The sequence below is a fragment of the Eleutherodactylus coqui genome, chromosome 9 (genome assembly GCF_035609145.1).
Source record: "Eleutherodactylus coqui strain aEleCoq1 chromosome 9, aEleCoq1.hap1, whole genome shotgun sequence".
Lineage (NCBI taxonomy): Eukaryota > Metazoa > Chordata > Amphibia > Anura > Eleutherodactylidae > Eleutherodactylus > Eleutherodactylus coqui.
The window spans coordinates 170,994,506-171,016,418 of record NC_089845.1 but is presented as its reverse complement, the minus strand read 5'-3'; the positions used below and the strand labels follow the sequence as shown (position 1 = coordinate 171,016,418).

The following is a 21,913-nucleotide window of genomic DNA, read 5'->3' as shown; positions in this document are numbered from 1 at the left end:
AAATACCGTCCGTAGCAGGAGATGAAAAAGTGACTCTTCCTGCACAGGAGGGGAAAGCACTATGTTTGAGCGGATTCCACCGACGGCTTTCATTGAAGTCAATAGAAGCCGCCATTCTGGAAATAACATTGCAGAAAGGCTGCGGATTACACATCATCGCGTAGCGGCGGCGTAGCAGAATCTGCACTGCGCATGTCTAGTGGCAAGCTGTCCGGACCATCTGCAGTACAGAAAGAAAGCGGCTGACAGGTACACAGGGTCGCCGGCCGCGGTCAGGGCCAGATTCTGCATGCGGAACCAGCTCTGCTGTGTGCAGGTGGCCCCCCAGAGGGCCCGGAAGGGAGAACGCTCCTGATTAAAGTGATGGCATATTCTAGCCGTACATCAACAATTCACAAGATGGAAATAACTCAAAAGCAACCGGCAAACCGCAGACAAGACGATCAGTGTGGGAACAGAATTAAATGGGAAATCCAGTAGTAAAATATTGATAACCTACCTTCAGGTTAGGTCATTAACAGCAGATTCATGCAGGTTGGGAGCCCAGCGCCTCCACCATTTAGCTTGCAGGCAGGTAGGTGTGCTCATGCACAGAGCAGATTTCTGCAAATAGCTCTGTTCCCACTAGGGTGGCCAGGTTTGGTATTACAGGTGTAGTTCCCAATAAAATGAAGGTGTAATACCAAGCCTGGCCACTCTAGAGGGGATGGAGCTTTAAGAAGACATCAGCTTAGTGCACTGGCCCAGAGAACAGCTGATCAGTGGTAGCCTTGGGTGACTGACCATTGCCGATCTACTATCAATGGCTTCACCTGAGGATAGGCTATCAGACATTTAAGGGGCTTGGCCAGGGTTAGAAAAACAACTTTCTTTAAAAACCAGCACCACCCTGCCCATAGGTTGAGTCTTGTACTGCAGCTCCTACTCACTTCAATACCCCCCCCCCCCTCCTCCTCCATGGACAAGGGTGACACTCGGTCTGGAAGAAAACAGCCATGTCTTTTCCGAACCCTGGACAACCGCTTTAAGTAATGGCAAGTAGCAGCTGAAGATATCCTATAATTAGGGCACAACTGGAGATAGGTTATGTTGGAAGCCTCATGGGGCATCCTAGTTGTGCAGTTTATATTTTGCACTGGCCGATTGGGGTCTTGGAACAAGAAGACCCTTACTCACCGCCTGACAGCTTTATCATGCAGTTGGGCTCCTCCGGTTTACAGCTGCCACCGGTCTTCTCGGGAGATGCTTGTTACATGATGTGACTACCAGCTGCTGGACCCCCAACAGCTGCAGCACCACAGACCACGGCTAGTCTCTGCCATCCCAAGTCTTGTGTTTCCACACCTCCACCAGCCACTTGTCTGCTCTACACTTTAACCTCCAGACACATTAAAGTCTTTACACAACCTTGTTCCGGTGACACGGAGACAAGCTGTATTTGCCCATTAGACACTCCAGCGTTTGCGTCTGACTGCTCAGTTAGGCAGTTCAGGGTCATCTGAGAATGAAGCATAAATACAATCATTTGCCCACCAGCCTCCGAGCCAGGCAGCTTCTCCCACCCTTGCAGCCAGTAGAGCCTTTAGCCTCTTTCTTGGCCCTAACACGAGAGGATTAAAGAATTGCTCAAAACCCCGCATTTACAGCAGGATTTAAGCATCGTCGTCCCGTGTAATGCATGCAGAAACCTGGACCAGCCGTTCAATGTAAGCAGAAGCCTGGGAGTGATCCTCGCTGCTGTGCTCCCCTGGGATGGGCCGTAGGCAGCGTTTGCCTAGCAGTTTGTCCCGTGTAAAGAGGGGCTTAGTGGTGGGCCAGCACACCAGCCTAATTACAGTAGCCACTTCAGTTGGCTCCAAACACCTTTAAGTTGCCCGTTCGTGCAGTAAGGAAAAAAAGAAATTCTGCCCGTGCTGGGACATTGTTCTAGATCACTTACATTAGACTGGTTCAAGGTGTTGGACAGTAGATCAACCTATGGTTCTCCAGCTGTTGCAGTTATAACCCTCGGCCTCCCACCAGCAAGCATATTCGTCATAGATTTGCAACAGTTGAAGAGCCATAGACTGAGACAAAGCTGCTAGAAAGATTAAAAACAAAACACAAGGTAGTCTTCCAGATACATGTTAAAGTGGCATTTAAGAAGGGAGATCCAGTTGAAGACAGTCCATCAGGGGGTGAGGTTAACTCCCAGGGGCCCTCACTGCCAAGCAAGCTGGTGTGCTCATGGGCAGAGGATTTCTGCAGGAAGCAGACAGCTTTGTTCCCACTGCAGTGGCCAAGTATGGTATTACACCCATTCACTTCAATGGGAACTTTCACCTGTAATATCAAGTGTGGCCACTGCAGTGGGAACAGAGTTGTCTGCTTCATCTACAAGACACACTATCCCAGAGAGCTGCTGATCAGTGGAGGTTCCAGACAGCACAACCCCAGAGCTACTATTGGTGTGTCATTCCATGATCAAGTTATATCTAACTTAGGGAGGGTGGGGGATGTTGTCCAGTTGCAAACCAATGGTCTAGTCTGAGGCGAGGCAATGCAATCAATAAGTAGGCTAGCAAGTGCCCACCTCCTGGGACCCCTGTATATATCTGCAGTAAGCAAACAGCTGTTTCCACTAGAGGCCAGGGTTGGTATTACAGGCAGAAGTCCCCATTGAAGTGAATGGGTGTTATACCAAGCCTGAGGAATAGAAAGAAAAAAGGTACATTCATAAGACATGCTAAAAGTGATTGCCATGTACAGAAGAGACCATAATGACAAGTGACCAAGCTATCATATGGAAGCAGACATGTTCATTCAGTTTATACACTATAGGTGTAATAGATAGTATACAGTTCCTACCCATTACACCTAGACCAAAGACATATTCAAGACCACAAAGAAGCCAAAAACATTTAAACTGATTTTTTTTTGTTTTATTTTCTGAAGCTTATTCCAAACAGCTTGCCGCATTAAAGGCCACTATATCAACCTGGGCACAGCCCAATATATAGTTTAACTTACGCAAACAAGCCTTGTAAAGAGACATTGATGAATTTTAGACCGCCAGCATGTTATAATATCATTACAAGAATCAATAGACAAGAAATCCAAATTGTGAACCTTTTTACCTCCTTAATCCCTCAAAAGACCACCCAAGAATCCCCAACCTCGTCTTTAAGAGTAAAGGAAACCAGCTTTACAGGACACTGCTAATGAGTTGGTCAGCACCTTCATCGTTGGGTCTTCAGACTTTGTCAGATCAGATAGAAATATCAACCAAATGACTTTTATAATAGAATATTGACATTTAACAAAACAAAAGAGTTTAATTATAGGCATAACGGCAGTAACAAGCGATGTTAGACTTTGCCCTTTTTCTTGCTGTTAGAAGTGATTAATACAAGTTACATCTAGAGAGATTGTTGTTAAGATATTATGACACGTCAGCCACGTTGTAGAGAGTCGTAAAGCTATTTAGAGCAAAACTTCAGTATCTGTTTATAAGAAAAATAAAGGTTTTAAATACAAAGATATGTAAAAACAAACAAAATCGCTTCGAGCAAATAAAGAAAAAAAGTTCTGTATTCCCGTATACTCATTCATATATTGAGGCAGTATTAAGGTGCTGGCAAAATCTTATCGAAGACCAAGCCAAGGTTGTGTAGTTTGTATTTTTCTCAATCCTTTGCATGCATTAGTCCATAGTCTACAACATCTTGGAGGATTTCAAGACTACAACCTTGAAATAGACGTCACAGTTCAAGAAGTCTTTAAGTCTTTAGGAGATTCACAAACTCCCGTTCTTTAACTGTTTGAGTTTCTGTTTTAATTGTTCTCTTTTAAGTTTTAACTGTTCCGACTCCCGTATGAGCCGGCGCTCGTCTTCCTGCATGGAGATGACGTATTCCGTTGCCTTTTTAAGGATAACTACTTTGGGGGCCTTCTCGTTATTGGCTACCTCAGGTATCTGGTCCCTGAGAGCAAAAAAACTAAGTTTCAGTTCATTCCGCCTTTGCCGCTCTAAAACATTGTGTGTCCGCCTCTTGTCGTTCTCCTCGCTGTCCGACGACCGAGGACTCGAACACTTGCGGTTGTTGCTGATCTGTTTGAGAACTCTACCGTTGCTTTCGAGCTTAACCCTTTTGGAGGAGGGATAGTCCACTTTTGTTGAAGGAGGTGCCGCGTAGTTGTGCTGATGAATCGGTACATGACACCGCTTCAAGACTAGAGGGCTGTGGTGGGGTCTGGACTGGTGGGTGTAGGAGTCGTTTTTCTTGGATGCCGTGTATCTTTTTTCTACTGTGACAACGTCAATCTCTTCCTCATCCTCTTCATCGTCGTCGTCATCTTCATCCTCTTGTTCCTCTTCTGGAAAGAGAGATGCATACAAGTTAGTAATGCCAAGCACTGCATTCCTCTATAGTAGCAGCGATCAAGACAGTGTGACAAAGGCGAAGACACAAGTCATTGTCCATAGCATTCTTAGAAAGCGTGCCGCGTCCCTGCCCTAAACTATCATTCATTGCTCAACCACTTTCACTGGAAACCCCACCCACCACTGCAGTGCTGCAGATCTACAGAGCGACAACTTCCAACAGCTGTGAAACATCACGCTGATATATCAGCACATATGCACTACACGGACCCCTCCCTCACCAACATGGGGAATAGTCAATGGCTGACCGATACAGAGGCACCCCCACCCTAGGCAATGCAGCAATTGTATGCAAGAGCACCCAAGCCATGTACTCACCAGATTCTGAGCTGCATCCGCTGCTACTGATGGGTGGCGTTTCCATATTCAGCTCCTGAACCAAGCACTGAGAGCCAACTTTGGCAATTGTATCATTCAAGGGGTACGGGAAGACCACCGAAGGGTCAATGCATTCAGAACTTGGATCCTGTAGGTATCCGCTGACGGTCCTACTGGTTCCTATGGGGCTGAGGTTCCCCTGGCAGGTAGGAGACTTCTGTGGGCTTTGCTGCTCCTGGTTTTGGGCAGAGACAGAACTCTCCTTCCTAGAAGCCTGGTAAGATGCCAGCTTCTCCGACACCACTTTCTCCAGCTTGGCTGCTGCAGAAAAGCCACTCCACATACAGTCCTGGATGATGATGGACTTTACAAACGTCTCGTCATCCTGGTCACAGATGAAGCTTTGATTCACCATGTCCCCTCCCAGGAACTCTGTGACCAGCTCCAGCTGGTCAGTAGATGGAAAGAGGTTGGACAGGCTGGACCTCCGGCTAGGGGACCGTGGTGGGGTGGGCAGCAGCTCAAACTTCTTCCAGATGTCCTCGCTGGGGGCCGGCGGCTGCAGCCGGCCGTACTGCTGCTGGTAGAAATTCTCATCCTCATCAAAGTAGAAGACGGGCTGCATGGTGTCGTAATCCAGGTCGTAGTTGCGGCTCGGATAGCTGGAGTTCAGAGGCATCTTGGACTCCTTCACTGGCGACCTGCAAGACCAACACGTGATTAGACTGAAACGAACCTTTAAAGCACTTCCAGGAGCGAGACAGTCAGGAATCCCGCTGCCACCTCCTAGAAAACCACCGCTACAAGGCAACAGAGCCCATCTGTCACCGAGCCCTCGGCACGCCACACAAGGGGCATTTAGGGCTCGTCTAGCGTGGCAGCGATACACGGCAACCTCAAACTTTCCCTGGGAACAAAGGGCTGAGTGTCAGGCATGCACCTTCCAGGAAAAAGCCGGCTGTGCGGGGAGGAGGGAGGGGGTCACATGGCGGCGAGGTCAGCCCCGCAATACTACACCGGCACCACATACAAGGCAGGAGTATGCAGTGCTGAAGCCCCTCACTGCAATGACAACACCCTGGGAGACCCCCAGCACTATGACAGCATAGAGGGGGCTACCAGCTGCCCACCCACCACTGCCAAGTGTCAGGCAGCACCCCCATACTGTCAGCTGTAACAGCAGTGCCCCCCACCCTTCACACTCATGTCACATGGGAAAGTAGAGACCTCCAACAGCCCCACCCCCTTCTAGAGACAGCTCCAGGGACCCCCCACATCAGTGGAGAAGCCCCCCGATGAGAAGCAGAGCAGGGATCCCCTTACCCTGCAATCCAATCCACAATGCCAGGCGTGTAACAATCCACAGGCGCCCCTCTCCGCCGCCCCCCTAGATCCACACTCCGCCGCAGACTCCGAGCAACACAGGCAGGAGGCGCCCGGGACGGCCTTATATACCGGCGCAGCCTCCGTGTTCGCGCCAAATCTTAGAGGGCGGGGCGTGGCCAGAGGGCGGGGTGTGTGCGGTAATGTAGTAAGAGGCGGGGTTAACCATTTGTGTGCACACACAGCCGGATACAATGCAGAACTGCGCCAATCCCGGGGCGCTGAGTGTGCGGGGCGGGCGGGTCACGTGGGGGCAGCTGCAACATTGTATCAGCCGTGTTTATTCTCAGCGCCGCGCGCGGGGGGGCTGGAGAGCGAAGGGGGGAATTGTAATCCCAGGGCTGTAGAGAGGATGGTGGGGGTTGTAGTCACATGGAAGGGGGAGAGGAGGGTGGGGGTTATAGCCCCAGTCTGCAACGTGAATAGTGGGAGTTGTAGTCCCTGGTTGTAGAGAGGATGGTGAGAGTTGTAGTTTCTTCAGTGCAGAGAGGATGGTGGGAGTTGTAGTCCCCGAATGTGGAGAGAGGATGGTGGGAGTTGTAGTCCCCGAATGTGGAGAGGATGGTGGGAGTTGTAGTCACATGGAAGGGGAGAGGATGGTGGGGGTTATAGCCCCAGTCTGTAACTTGGATGGTGGGAGTTGTAGTTTCCTCAGTGCAGAGAGGATGGTGGGAGTTGTAGTTTCCTAAGTGGAGAGAGGATGGTGGGAGTTGTAGTTTCATGGCTTGAGCGAGGATGGGAGGAGTTGCCCCAGGGCTGGACAGAGGATGGTAAGAGTTGTAGTCCCTCTGTGTCTCTTCTTTCCCAGTAATTGGTGAGGTCAGGATGTCATGTGTGTCCCCTGATTCACAATACTGGAGGTCCCTCCTGTACCTCCCATCATGTTACATACCTGGCGCTATACGATAATTGTGACCAGTAGGGGGCGCTCTACTTCCCCTTCTGAGGATGAAGCAGACAGACTTAACTGTTTCCTGACTCGCTGCTGGATAATATCAGTGGAGCAGGTTTACAATGTGGAGGCAGATCAGCAGTGTATGTGATATAAGGTATATATGCAGGGTACAGCGTGCCAATTCTATCCTTCACCCCGTTGTGTATATATATATACACACACATCATCCAGCGTATCCTTCATAGATATAATTCCAAGTTGTTACAGCACTGATCGTTCGTTCTGAGCATACAAGCAGGGGTGACCCTAAAGTGGGTGCAGAAGATGCAGTCACCTTCGGCCCCTGGAGGCTTTTAGGGACCCCATAAGCTCTCTAATCACCATATATGGAGACCAACACTATGAATGAAGTATTACAGTTGGGACCTTTTTTCATATTTTTCATTGGAGCCAAGCAGCTTCAAGTTGTACCTCTGCCTATAGATAGCCGATTAACCCTTTATTAATGGGTAATAATACTGTAGCACGGGGTTAGATTGTCAGCTGTGTCACATAAGAGTAGAGGACAGACCGCCCGCGTGTCACTACAAGCTTCATTCATAAAACACCACAGGAATGTCTCCAAAACCACAATGTCACTTTTTGTTTAAAGAGACATTTAGTTCTAAACTGTGTAGAAGGACTGACTAATTATCTATCCATCCATCCTTCCTTCCTTCATATCCCTATCCATCCATCCCATTGCAGGTCACACAGACCCTGGGAGGCGCTGGAAGTCTTCTATTGTGTGTAGTGAGAAGATGAAGCTTCTACTGTTTCTATGAAGCAACCACTCCTATCATAAAGGATGGGATTCATGAAGCAACATTGCCCCCTAGTGGCGGAGGGGGAGGGGCAGGGGCTGTACATGGTGATGAGTGACTGCAGCGCTCAGGACCTCACTTCGTGACTAAGGTAATTTAGGGTAAGGAAGGATGAAGCTGGATTATCATTCCAGGAAAGTCGCCAAATTACACGGCTCCTCCACCAGAGGAAAGAATAAACGAGCAAACAGAAGGATGAAAGACTCTCACAGGGCGACGGAGCCTTAAAGGCGAATGCTTCTATTACCGAAACATAGCAGGAAGGAGTTTGTCGTTCCACTGTTTCTCTTGTACACCTCAGCAGGGCTGTGGAGTCAGTGAAGCTCTAACACCGACTCCTCATTTACTGCAGACAAATGTTAATATGAATTAGATATTAATACGTGAAATTTACTATTTGTTATTTTGTAGTTGAATTTATTGCAGTTCTGCTGAATCCAACTCCACCACCCCGACTGTACAGCGCTGTATCTAACCCCACCACCCCGACTGTACAGCGCTGCATCTAACCCCACCACCCCGACTGTACAGCGCTGCATCTAACCCCACCACCCCGACTGTACAGCGCTGCATCTAACCCCACCACCCCGACTGTACAGCGCTGCATCTAACCCCACCACCCCGACTGTACAGCGCTGCATCTAACCCCACCACCCCGACTGTACAGCGCTGCATCTAACTCCACCACCCCGACTGTACAGCGCTGCATCTAACCCCACCACCCCGACTGTACAGCGCTGCATCTAACCCCACCACCCCGACTGTACAGCGCTGCATCTAACCCCACCACCCCGACTGTACAGCGCTGCATCTAACCCCACCACCCCGACTGTACAGCGCTGCATCTAACCCCACCACCCCGAATGTACAGCGCTGTATCTAACCCCACCACCCCGACTGTACAGCGCTGCATCTAACCCCACCACCCCGACTGTACAGCGCTGCATCTAACCCCACCACCCCGACTGTACAGCGCTGCATCTAACCCCACCACCCCGACTGTACAGCGCTGCATCTAACCCCACCACCCCGAATGTACAGCGCTGTATCTAACCCCACCACCCCGACTGTACAGTGCTGCATCTAACCCCACCACCCCGACTGTACAGCGCTGCATCTAACCCCACCACCCCGACTGTACAGCGCTGCATCTAACCCCACCACCCCGACTGTACAGCGCTGCATCTAACCCCACCACCCCGACTGTACAGCGCTGCATCTAACCCCACCACCCCGACTGTACAGCGCTGCATCTAACCCCACCACCCCGACTGTACAGCGCTGCATCTAACCCCACCACCCCGACTGTACAGCGCTGCATCTAACCCCACCACCCCGACTGTACAGCGCTGCATCTAACCCCACCACCCCGACTGTACAGCGCTGCATCTAACCCCACCACCCCGACTCTACAGCGCTGCATCTAACCCCACCACCCCGACTCTACAGCGCTGCATCTAACTCCACCACTCCGACTGTACAGCGCTGCATCTAACCCCACCACCCCGACTGTACAGCGCTGCATCTAACCCCACCACCCCGACTGTACAGCGCTGCATCTAACCCCACCACCCCGACTGTACAGCGCTGCATCTAACCCCACCACCCCGACTGTACAGCGCTGCATCTAACCCCACCACCCCGACTGTACAGCGCTGCATCTAACCCCACCACCCCGACTGCACAGCGCTGCATCTAACCCCACCACCCCGACTGTACAGCGCTGCATCTAACCCCACCACCCCGACTGTACAGCGCTGCATCTAACCCCACCACCCCGACTGTACAGCGCTGCATCTAACTCCACCACCCCGACTGTACAGCGCTGCATCTAACCCCACCACCCCGACTGTACAGCGCTGCATCTAACCCCACCACCCCGACTGTACAGCGCTGCATCTAACCCCACCACTCCGACTGTACAGCGCTGCATCTAACTCCACCACCCCGACTGTACAGCGCTGCATCTAACCCCACCACCCCGACTGTACAGCGCTGCATCTAACCCCACCACCCCGACTGTACAGCGCTGCATCTAACCCCACCACCCCGACTGTACAGCGCTGCATCTAACCCCACCACCCCGACTGTACAGCGCTGCATCTAACCCCACCACCCCGACTGTACAGCGCTGCATCTAACCCCACCACCCCGACTGTACAGCGCTGCAGCTAACCCCACCACCCCGACTGTACAGCGCTACATCTAACCCCACCACCCCGACTGTACAGCGCTGCATCTAACCCCACCACCCCGACTGTACAGCGCTGCATCTAACCCCACCACCCCGACTGTACAGCGCTGCATCTAACTCCACCACCCCGACTGTACAGCGCTGCATCTAACCCCACCACCCCCCGACTGTACAGCGCTGCATCTAACCCCACCACCCCGACTGTACAGCGCTGCATCTAACCCCACCACCCCGACTGTACAGCGCTACATCTAACCCCACCACCCCGACTGTACAGCGCTGCATCTAACCCCACCACCCCGACTGTACAGCGCTGCATCTAACTCCACCACCCCGACTGTACAGCGCTGCATCTAACCCCACCACCCCGACTGTACAGCGCTGCATCTAACTCCACCACCCCGACACCCCGACTGTACAGCGCTGCATCTAACCCCACAACCCGACTGTACAGCGCTACATCTAACCCCACCACCCCGACTGTACAGCGCTGCATCTAACCCCACCACCCCGACTGTACAGCGCTGCATCTAACCCCACCACCCCGACTGTACAGCGCTGCATCTAACCCCACCACCCCGACTGTACAGCGCTGCATCTAACCCCACCACCCCGACTGTACAGCGCTGCATCTAACCCCACCACCCCGACTGTACAGCGCTGCATCTAACCCCACCACCCCGACTGTACAGCGCTGCATCTAACCCCACCACCCCGACTGTACAGCGCTGCATCTAACCCCAACACCCCGACTGTACAGCGCTGCATCTAACCCCACCACCCCGACTGTACAGCGCTGCATCTAACTCCACCACTCCGACTGTACAGCGCTGCATCTAACCCCACCACCCCGACTGTACAGCGCTGCATCTAACCCCACCACCCCGACTGTACAGCGCTGCATCTAACTCCACAACCCCGACTGTACAGCGCTGCATCTAACTCCACCACCCCGACTGTACAGCGCTGCATCTAACCCCACCACCCCGACTGTACAGCGCTGCATCTAACCCCACCACCCCCACTGTACAGCGCTGCATCTAACCCCACCACCCCGACTGTACAGCGCTGCATCTAACCCCACCACCCCGACTTTACAGCGCTGCATCTAACCCCACCACCCCGACTGTACAGCGCTGCATCTAACCCCACCACCCCGACTGTACAGCGCTGCATCTAACCCCACCACCCCGACTGTACAGCGCTGCATCCAACTCCACCACTCCGACTGTACAGCGCTGCATCTAACCCCACCACCCCGACTGTACAGCGCTGCATCTAACCCCACCACCCCGACTGTACAGCGCTGCATCTAACCCCACCACCCCGACTGTACAGCGCTACATCTAACCCCACCACCCCGACTGTACAGCGCTGCATCTAACTCCACAACCCCGACTGTACAGCGCTGCATCTAACTCCACCACCCCGACTGTACAGCGCTGCATCTAACCCCATCACCCCGACTGTACAGCGCTGCATCTAACCCCACCACCCCGACTGTACAGCGCTGCATCTAACCCCACCACCCCGACTGTACAGCGCTGCATCTAACCCCACCACCCCGACTGTACAGCGCTGCATCTAACCCCACAACCCGACTGTACAGCGCTACATCTAACCCCACCACCCCGACTGTACAGCGCTGCATCTAACCCCACCACCCCGACTGTACAGCGCTGCATCTAACCCCACCACCCCGACTGTACAGCGCTGCATCTAACTCTACCACCCCGACTGTACAGCGCTGCATCTAACCCCACCACCCCGACTGTACAGCGCTGCATCTAACCCCACCACCCCGACTGTACAGCGCTGCATCTAACCCCACCACCCCGACTTTACAGCGCTGCATCTAACCCCACCACCCCGACTGTACAGCGCTGCATCTAACCCCACCACCCCGACTGTACAGCGCTGCATCTAACCCCACCACCCCGACTGTACAGCGCTGCATCTAACCCCACCACCCCGACTGTACAGCGATGCATCTAACCCCACCACCCCGACTGTACAGCGCTGCATCTAACCCCAACACCCCGACTGTACAGCGCTGCATCTAACTCCACCACCCCGACTGTACAGCGCTGCATCTAACCCCACCACCCCGACTGTACAGCGCTGCATCTAACCCCACCACCCCGACTGTACAGCGCTGCATCTAACCCCACCACCCCGACTGTACAGCGCTGCATCTAACCCCACCACCCCGACTGTACAGCGCTGCATCTAACCCCACCACTCCGACTGTACAGCACTGCATCTAACTCCACCACCCCGACTGTACAGCGCTGCATCTAACCCCACCACCCCGACTGTACAGCGCTGCATCCAACTCCACCACTCCGACTGTACAGCGCTGCATCTAACTCCACCACCCCGACTGTACAGCGCTGCATCTAACCCCACCACCCCGACTGTACAGCGCTGCATCTAACCCCACCACCCCGACTGTACAGCGCTGCATCCAACTCCACCACTCCGACTGTACAGCGCTGCAGCTTACTCCACCACCATGACTGTACAGCGCTGCAGCTTACTCCACCACCCCGACTGTACAGCGCTGCATCTAACCCCACCACCCCGACTGTACAGCGCTGCATCTAACCCCACCACCCCGACTGTACAGCGCTGCAGCTTACTCCACCACCATGACTGTACAGCGCTGCATCTAACCCCACCACTCCGACTGTACAGCGCTGCATCTAACCCCACCACCCCGACTGTACAGCGCTGCATCTAACCCCACCACCCCGACTGTACAGCGCTGCATCTAACCCCACCACCCCGACTGTACAGCGCTGCATCTAACCCCACCACCCCGACTGTACAGCGCTGCATCTAACCCCACCACCCCGACTGTACAGCGCTGCATCTAACCCCACCACCCTGACTGTACAGCGCTGCATCTAACCCCACCACCCTGACTGTACAGCGCTGCATCTAACCCCACCACCCAGACTGTACAGCGCTGCATCTAACCCCACCACCCCGACTGTACAGCGCTGCATCTAACCCCACCACCCCGACTGTACAGCGCTGCATCTAACCCCACCACCCCGACTGTACAGCGCTGCATCTAACCCCACCACCCCGACTGTACAGCGCTGCATCTAACCCCACCACCCCGACTGTACAGCGCTGCATCTAACCCCACCACCCCGACTGTACAGCGCTGCATCTAACCCCACCACCCCGACTGTACAGCGCTGCATCTAACCCCACCACCCCGACTGTACAGCGCTGCATCTAACCCCACCACCCCGACTGTACAGCGCTGCATCTAACCCCACCACCCCGACTGTACAGCGCTGCATCTAACCCCACCACCCCGACTGTACAGCGCTGCATCTAACCCCACCACCCCGACTGTACAGCGCTACATCTAACTCCACCATTCTGGCTGTGCAGCGGTGCATTTTCCTGCCCCACCCGTACTGTACAGCGCTGCACCTCACTGAGCTAAATGGATTGTCCCACCCAAAGTGTCGCCCATTCACATGAGATGGTATATGTCTGATCGCTGAGGGTCTGACTGCTGGGACCCCCAAGGATTAGGAGAATAGTTTACTCTATGCTCCATTCATTCTGTGGCACTGATAGAGACAGCTGAGTATAGCGCTCATCTATTTCTATAGACAGTGAATGGCGTGGTGGGTCATGCATGCACAACATGGCTCAGGGAGACTCGGTTGCACCATTCTTGTGATCAACAGGGGGCCAAGTGGTCAGACCCCCCCAAAAATTATGCATTTATCAGCTACTCTGTGGATAGGTGATACATGTTTTTGGTGGGAGACCCCTTTAAATTGATGGATTGTGGTAGGTTTAACTGCAAACTTGTATATAACCACCAACATAGTCTGTCAGCGTCTTACCAGCTACTAAACTAGCAGCATGGCAAGGGTGCTGCCAGGGGGGATGGGCTAATCATGGGGGATGGGCTAACCTTCCCCACTGCTCAGCCTACCTTGGAAGTCCCAGAATCCCCATGGACGGTATGTAAATGCTGCTACTGATGGGCGATTCTTTGCTCATATTAGTCCTGGGCTTACTTTGGCGAGCAATTATTAACCCCTCTTCTGGGCTCCTGATTGGCTGCTAGTGTCATACTTGAGCTGTCAATCAAAACCCAAGGGAAGGGGTTAATTAATGGTTACTAAAGATTATAAGTGCTACGTGTCTGTAGGTCACTAATACGAGCTCATCACCAGCATTAACTGGGACCAGGAAAACGAGATCTCAGCGCCACAGAAGAATTTGGGAGTGCAAGTTTATAACCATCCTTGACACTTCCAAGAGCGGAATAAACTGGAGAATGTGAGAAATCTATAGCAGAGATAACACTCTGGCCTGGTGACCCCAACACCAAACTAGAAACCACAAAACCTTCACATCCTTATCAGTGGACTAATTAAAGGTTCTTTTAGGGCTCTTTTACACGCAACAATGATCGCTCAAAATTTGTCCATATGGCCGAAAATTAGCGATAATCATTACATGTAAACGCGAACATCGTGCAGTTTATAGTTCACTTAAAATCCATCTTTCACCCGCTGAAACACTAGCAAATACTTTCCATTTGAATGCATTTTGCTCATCTTTCATAAGACCCCCCACCCCCACCCCACAGTATGTTTACTCTAGCCACAAGGAGAACAATGGAATGTTTACACTAGCCATGAGGAGAACAATGAAATGTGGAGGCAGAGATGTGCATAGCTGGCAGTGTGTTTAAACATGCTGGGCTCTGAAAAGGACTCCTGCAGGTCCTTTTACATGCACATGAAGATGATAAAGTGTTAATGGCCATTAAAGTCCAATAACGCTTTATGCAAATACATCGCTAAATCTTTCAATCTTTTGAAAGATTATCTTTGCGTGTAAAAGGCCCTTAAGTATTTAGTCCTCTGCTCAAACTATTCTGGTATTAAGTGCAAATTAATCGCACCATGTCTGTGCCCATATATGGGATCTATTCTATTACGTCTGAGGAAGACCTCTGAGTAGGCTGGAAAGCTTTCTATTACACCAAGAGGACTTGGTTTCACTTACTGAGAACAATCACATTGTCTCTACTGGCGACACCGGACCAAACGTTCTCCATTTTACCAAGTGGCCAACAAGCTCTACACAAGCAGAAGAAGAGGTCACTACACACAAGGAGCCTTCGAGAGCCTTTTATAGGCCAAGGGGGGGAGGGGTGGGGGAGGCGGGGGGCACTTTTAGGGCCTCAGGTGACCGTTCATCTAATCACCACAACTCTTTTTGCAGCAAAGTGACAACTCCTCTTAAGGTGCGGGATTTTTTTTGGACAAAGGTTGTATTATGGTTTCAGGCTGCTATTCTGTTTGTCCCCCATGCTTTACACTACCGGTCTGCGTGTCCTGATGCTGTGTACTGTATGGACAGAAAAGAAGAATATCAGCAAACTACTTCTTATATTGAAGGGGATTGTCTTCAATAAGGGAAGTCTTGGACACCCACCATTTTCACATGCCCCTCCCTTATCCTTCCATTACAGACTTCGCTGGCATATTGCTAAGATATGCAACCAATCGCAGACTGATGGCGGAGCGACTACTATGATACCATGATTGGAACCCTTCATCAGAAATCGGTGGCATATTTCAGCAACATGCCAGCAATGTTTGTAATCAGACAAGCCTCTGAGAATGTGGGGAGTGATCAGCTGATCGCCCCAACACTTGCTCTCAGCACCCCAAACAAACAAGTTTCAGCCAGCCAGAGATTTCCCCTGTAGTGGTAATATGGGACGGCCATTCACACGAAGCTCCACCAGGATGGGGGCTTACTGGGACATAGAGGGGGTCCTGAGCGAGGTGATGCCAACTTGGCACAAGCCCTTTGATAAAAGATGTCATGTGGCCAGTGGATGAGTAACGCTGAGAGCGCACACGTCCGGTGTTAGAATAGTCATGTAAGAGGCGGCAGGGGAGACGTCTTCGCTCTTTTGCTAATTCATTGCCTGATGCGCGTCGTGAACTCGTATTTGTTTCACTCCATGGCAACCAAGAGCCGCTGTCAGACCAATAATAAACACCGGCATAGATTAATAGTATCGCTGGTGGGCACACCGGGCACAAATGCGTGGAAGACGTCTGTTCCAGCTCTCGCTCCGAGTTCATCTAAGTATGAAATAAATATCTAGAAATGCATTTTGTCCTCCGTCTTGTTTCCCCGCTGCAGACGTTGTACCCCATCAATCCGCTTAGAATGACTCCAGGAACTGCCTGCTGTAATAGCATTTGCTCTTGATTGTCCTCCTTTGCCTGCTTGCACCATCTTTGGAGGTCCCCCAGTTTTCTGCAAGGTCTTGGCGCCACCTAGCTGCCGCTCTCCATCCAGTATAGCTGCTACTCCTGTCTCGGATGGATTGTGACCTTTCACTTTCATTGTTAGTTCTTCTATGTTGCAATTCATAAGATTTGAGCTATTGGGAAAGTGAAGAGAATATTTACGTACCGACCAGGATGAGCATTTGTGCAACACGAGGAGGGGATCTTCAGGGAGATGTAAAGTCACCAAGTTACAGGACTCACGCTGCGGTCCATGTCAAATCTGCAATTTTCAGGTTTTCCACATACATTATATTGACAAAAGTATTGCCCCCCCCAGCAATCCTGTGCCATCAGGTGATGTGTCAGCAATGCATTATAAAGGAGAGGATCACACAGGAGACCCCAGTACAAAAATCATCAGATGTCACCAGGTGTAGAGCTGACAACGGGGTCTGGTGGTGGAATGTCACCAGGTGTAGAGCTGACAACGGGGTCTGGTGGTGGAATGTCACCAGGTGTAGAGCTGACAACAGGGTCTGGTGGGGGGATGTCACCAGGTGTAGAGCTGACAATGGGGTGTGGTGGTGGGATGTCACCAGGTGTAGAGCTGAGAACGGGGTGTGGTGGTGGAATGTCACCAGGTGTAGAGCTGAGAACGGGGTGTGGTGGGGGGATGTGACCAGGTGTAGAGCTGACAACAGGGTGTGGTGGGTGGGATGTCACCAGGTGTAGAGCTGACAACAGGGTGTGGTGGGAGGGATGTCATCAGGTGTAGAGCCGACAACGGGGTGTGGTGGTGGGATGTCACCAGGTGTAGAGCTGACAATGGATCTGCTGGGGGATGTCACCAGGTGTAGAGCTGACAATGGGGTCTGGTGGGAGGATGTCACCAGGTCTAGAGCTGACAACGGGGTCTGGTGGGGGGATGTCACCAGGTGTCAAGCTGACAACGGGGTCTGGTGGGGGGATGTCACCAGGTGTAGAGCTGAGAACGGGGTCTGGTGGTGGGATGTCACCAGGTGTAGAGCTGACAACGGGGTCTGGTGGGGGGGGAGGTCACCAGGTGTAGAGCTGACAATAGGGTCTGGTGGTGGAATGTCACCAGGTGTAGAGCTGACAACAGGGTGTGGTGGGAGGGATGTCATCAGGTGTAGAGCTGACAACGGGGTGTGGTGGTGGTATTTCACTAGGTGTAGAGCTGAGAACGGGGTGTGGTGGTGGGATGTCATCAGGTGTAGAGCTGACAACGGGGTCTGGTGGTGGTATGTCACCAGGTGTAGAGCTGACAACGGAATGTGGTGGTGGGATGTCACCAGGTGTAGAGCAGAAAACTGGGTCTGGTGGGGGGGATGTCACCAACCAATCAGTACAGGACATCACAGTTTCTGGACCTTCCAGAGTCCACTGTTGGCCATGTTACTGGGAGATGGAGGCCATCTATTGTGTGTGGTGCCGTCACATTAATGAAGACCTCGTAAACTGAAAGAACGTGGACAACGAAGCCTTGTATAAGCTGTGAAGACATCACACATCGTCTGCCCTCACTCAGGGGGTCTCACTAGCCATTGGAACATCCATTAGCACCAGAACCCTACGTAGGGAACGGCATGTGAAGGGTTACCATGGACAAGCGGCTACACACAACATCACAGCAGTGAATGCACAGCGGCGCCTGAGATGGGGCTCGAAGTGTCGGACTGTATGTGAGTGGAAACAAGTGTTGTGGACAGATGAATCACAGGACACCATCTCCGATCAGATGGTAGCACTTGGGTGTGGTGGTTGCCTGGAGAGCAGTTTTTATGTGACTGCATTGACCCAACAGTGATGTTTGGAGGAGATTCTGTTATGGTGCTGGGGGTGTTTCTGCTATGAAGGACGAGGGCCATTGGTTATAGTGAAGTCATAGAATCCTAGAATGGTAGAGTTGGAAGGGACCTCCAGGGTCATCTGGTCCAACCCCCAATTCAGTGCAGGATCACTAGATCATCCCAGACAGATGTCTGTCCAGCCTCTGAACACTTCCATTGAAGGAGAACTCCCCACCTCTCGTAGAAACCTGTTCCACCCATTGATCCCCCTCACTGTCTACTATCTAATCTGTGTCTCCTCCCTTTCAGTTTCATCCCATTGCTTCTAGTCTTTCCTTGTGCATACTAAGTTGCAAGCCTGCATGGTGCACTACACGTATCATGTGGTCTGACACCCTATACCTACCCTTCTGCTGTTTCTGCACGACCAATGTTGCTCCTGCTTGTGAGCTATCCTTAGGGCGCCCACCCACTGGCGTTTTTTTTCCCCTGCGAAATTCGCAGCATTTTTTTTCTGCAGGGGTCTATGGGACTTGTAATGTTAAAATCGCGATCGCGCAAAATCGCAATTTACCGCGATTCGCGGTTAATTGCGATTTTGCGCGATCGCGATTTTAACATTACAAGTCCCATAGACCCCTGCAGAAAAAAAATGCTGCGAATTTCGCAGGGGAAAAAAAACGCCAGTGGGTGGGCGCCCTTACAGAGTGCCGCTGTGACCGTCCAGAGCTGAACGCACTGCTGGCAGATGCAATGTGCTTCATGCATGACTGGTGGATCCGATGATAGAGCACCTTCCACTGCTTCACAATTAGCCGGGCTTAATGAAAAACTTTGTTGTGGCTGTGGATCATAATGGAAATGGTTTGCAGTATCTGAAGGACAAGTATGGAAAACCCAAAAAGAAGTCAAACTAAAAGCAGGAATTTTTGAAATCTGTGAATTAATGTGTGACGATACATTCAGATCCACACTGACCGCCTGAACTCGCCCCTTGGGATGCCTTTGTGCTAGTTGCGCAAAACCTTCTTGGCAACCATCGGGCCGACAACCAGGGGGCCGATAAGCAGGGGGCCCGACAACCGATGGGCCAACAACCAAGCAGCCGACAACCAGTGGGCCGACAACCAGGCGGCCGACAACCAGGGGGCCGACAACCAGTGGGATGACAACCAGGCGGCCGACAACCAGGGGGCCGACAACCAGCGGGACGACAACCAGCGGGACGACAACCAGCGGGACGACAACCAGCGGGACGACAACCAGCGGGACGACAACAGCGCTGAACTTGTATGCAACAGCGGATAAGCAACTCGCTGCGGAATGTCACTCAAAATTCATGTCTTACCTTTTCCTCTGGATGTGTTGGGCGCCGTGATGATGAACATGGGGACAGACTCCTCTGGGATATTGCTACCATGGAAGAAAGATATCAAGGCTACCAAAACCCCAACATGATGGCGGCTCCTGCTGGTTCCTGCAGCGGTCAGCAGCAGACACAAGAGCAAGTGCCTAGATGACTTGGTTTCTCTTGCTGGGAACAATCACATGAAGCCCTTGAGAACGGTCTGCGCCTCCTGGAAAGACTCAAGGGAACCTTTTATTTACATGTTTCTGTAATCTCTCAGGTGTGAAGTGCAATATAGTCCGGATAACGAGGCTGCAATCAGTTAGTCGCATCTGTGTGAACAGGCAAAATCCAACCCCTCACTGGGTTTAGGACCGGACATGAAATACCCCAAGTAGCAGGCACAATTTGTTTCCTGTGACCCAGTGTAAGGCTGGGCACACGGGGCACAACTCCTGAGCGCACGGGCATTCCACGAGATTTCTGCAGCTGAAAGCTAGCTTCAAAACTTGCGTTATTCTGCGTGAGTTTGAAGTGTCTTGTCTGCCTGCGGGAAGCTCTGCCCATCGAGAGGAGAGAGCCCTCAGCGGGAACGGCGATACAATTGAAATGCCGCAGATTTACGGACTAATCCGCAGCGTGTGGAAGAGATTTTTGCAAATCTCATCCACTTTACTGCTTAGGCTCGGGGTTCAAGATTGCAGGCGGAGTCTCCATGCAATGCCGCCCCGTGTGAACCCAGCCCAAGTAGTAAAGCCAGCATCGCCAAAGTATTTGCAACTGTGTTTCCGTGTTCTGCAGCTGTGGGCCAAGTGGAAGGTTCTGCGCTGATTTCCATAAGGTGCGCTCCATCTCTTAACCCCTAAGTGACCGGCCCATTTTGTGTCTTAAGGACCAAGCAATTTTCATTGTTGCATTGCAAGAGCCAGACCTCGCTGCCAGCCGGATGAGGCGCGTGTTTGTGTGATGAATGGTATATTCTAATAGCATCGCTCTGGGTCCATATAACGTGCTGTTCAGCTGTTATTCTATTCTTTGGGGGCAGCTGGGAAAAACGAACAAAAATTCCACCATTATTTGTATTATTTTTTTTCAGTCTTCCCAATCAGTACAAATAACCTGATAGCTTTCCTACCGTATCGGCGCGATTACTGCAACACCAAGTTTAGAGAAAAACAATTGACTCTGCCCCTCCGCCTTCTAAGGGCCCCTTCACACTGGCGTGGGCAATATCGGGCCGTGATTCACAATCCAATATTGCACTTTCCACTATGTGAAAATAGCCTTGCATTACTGTGGGAATGAAGGGATTCCCCATCCAGGAATGAAGGAATTCCCCATCCAGGAATGAAGGGATTCCCCCACCGGGGACAAAGCGATTTCTCTGCCGTGGCTGTCACAGCCGCAGCAAAGGATTGCAGACCTCTCCCATTGCTTATGATGGGACCAGCGCTGCTGCCGCTGGCCCATTGAGAACAATGCACAATATCACAAAAGGATAAGACATGCTGCACTTTATCTTTTTCTACGCAACATCGCAAATGGGAATAAACCATTGAAAATCATTGCTTCACTCCCTCTCGCATCGCATGAAAGTCGCACGATTTTATTGCAAGTGAGGAGGTACCCTAAAACCCAAGAGCGTTTTATTCTTCCGTCAGCGGAGCTCATTGGGGTTTGTTTTTGTGGGTGGAGCTTGTATTGGTTTGTTTTTGTGGGTGGAGCTCGTATTGGCACCGGTTCGAGATACAGCTGACCTTTGTGGTGCTTTTTATTACATTTTTTGGGAGGCAAACAAAAGAAAAATAGAAATTCTGGCATTAGTTTGTGAATTATTTTGACAGCATTCTCCATGAGTGACGAATAGCCCGATTGGGGGCCGAAACGTCGCCTCTATCTGTTGATGCTACGGGAGAATCAAGCACTTTTTGTAAGTTCTTCTCATCCATGGATGCTGCTGACACGTTTTGTATCTCTACAAACGTGCGGATGAGGTTCGGTTCCAGTTGGCTGCTGCATCACTTAAAGGTCCTACCATAGGGGCTCACAGCGCTTGCGTTTTTTTTAATGCTGTGATATCGCTACGTTTTTTCACCCGATTGTCAATGGGGCTCTCTAATGTTAATAACGCGTCGCACAAAAATCGCAGAGCGCCAACCTGTGATGTGTTATTAACATTAGAAAGTCCCATGGACAATCGTGTTAAAACACGTAGCGATATCACAGGGTTAAAACACCACAAGTGGGTGTGAGCCCTAAAAGTGCTTCATTATATGTGCTGCTGGTAATTGTTTCTGAAATAGCAAAATATTGTCATTATTTGGATCGTCACAAACACACTGATCCGATTATGTGCCGCTTTTAAATTTTTATTTT

At 51.6% G+C, this 21,913-nt stretch overlaps 1 protein-coding gene across 1 annotated transcript; it reads right to left on the bottom strand.

Moving 5' to 3' along the window:
- Positions 1-2,899: 2,899 nt before the first annotated feature.
- On the bottom strand, positions 2,900-6,174 carry MYC (MYC proto-oncogene, bHLH transcription factor). The gene is made up of 3 exons (XM_066578789.1): positions 6,065-6,174; positions 4,742-5,442; positions 2,900-4,356 (listed from the first exon to the last, which is right to left on the bottom strand). Exons 2-3 carry the CDS (start codon positions 5,418-5,420, stop codon positions 3,776-3,778), a joined length of 1,260 nt encoding a protein of 419 aa, XP_066434886.1. The 5' UTR covers positions 5,421-5,442; positions 6,065-6,174; the 3' UTR covers positions 2,900-3,775.
- Between the last annotated feature and the right edge of the window lie 15,739 nt (positions 6,175-21,913).

Bases quoted from the DNA above. Each gene is read 5' to 3' on its own strand.
- MYC (XM_066578789.1), bottom strand. From the start codon at position 5,420: ATGCCTCTGAACTCCAGCTATCCGAGCCGCAACTACGACCTGGATTAC. The intron at 4,357-4,741 runs GTGAGTACATGG...CTCTCTTTCCAG, and splicing joins CGGATGCAGCTCAGAATCTG to AAGAGGAACAAGAGGATGAA.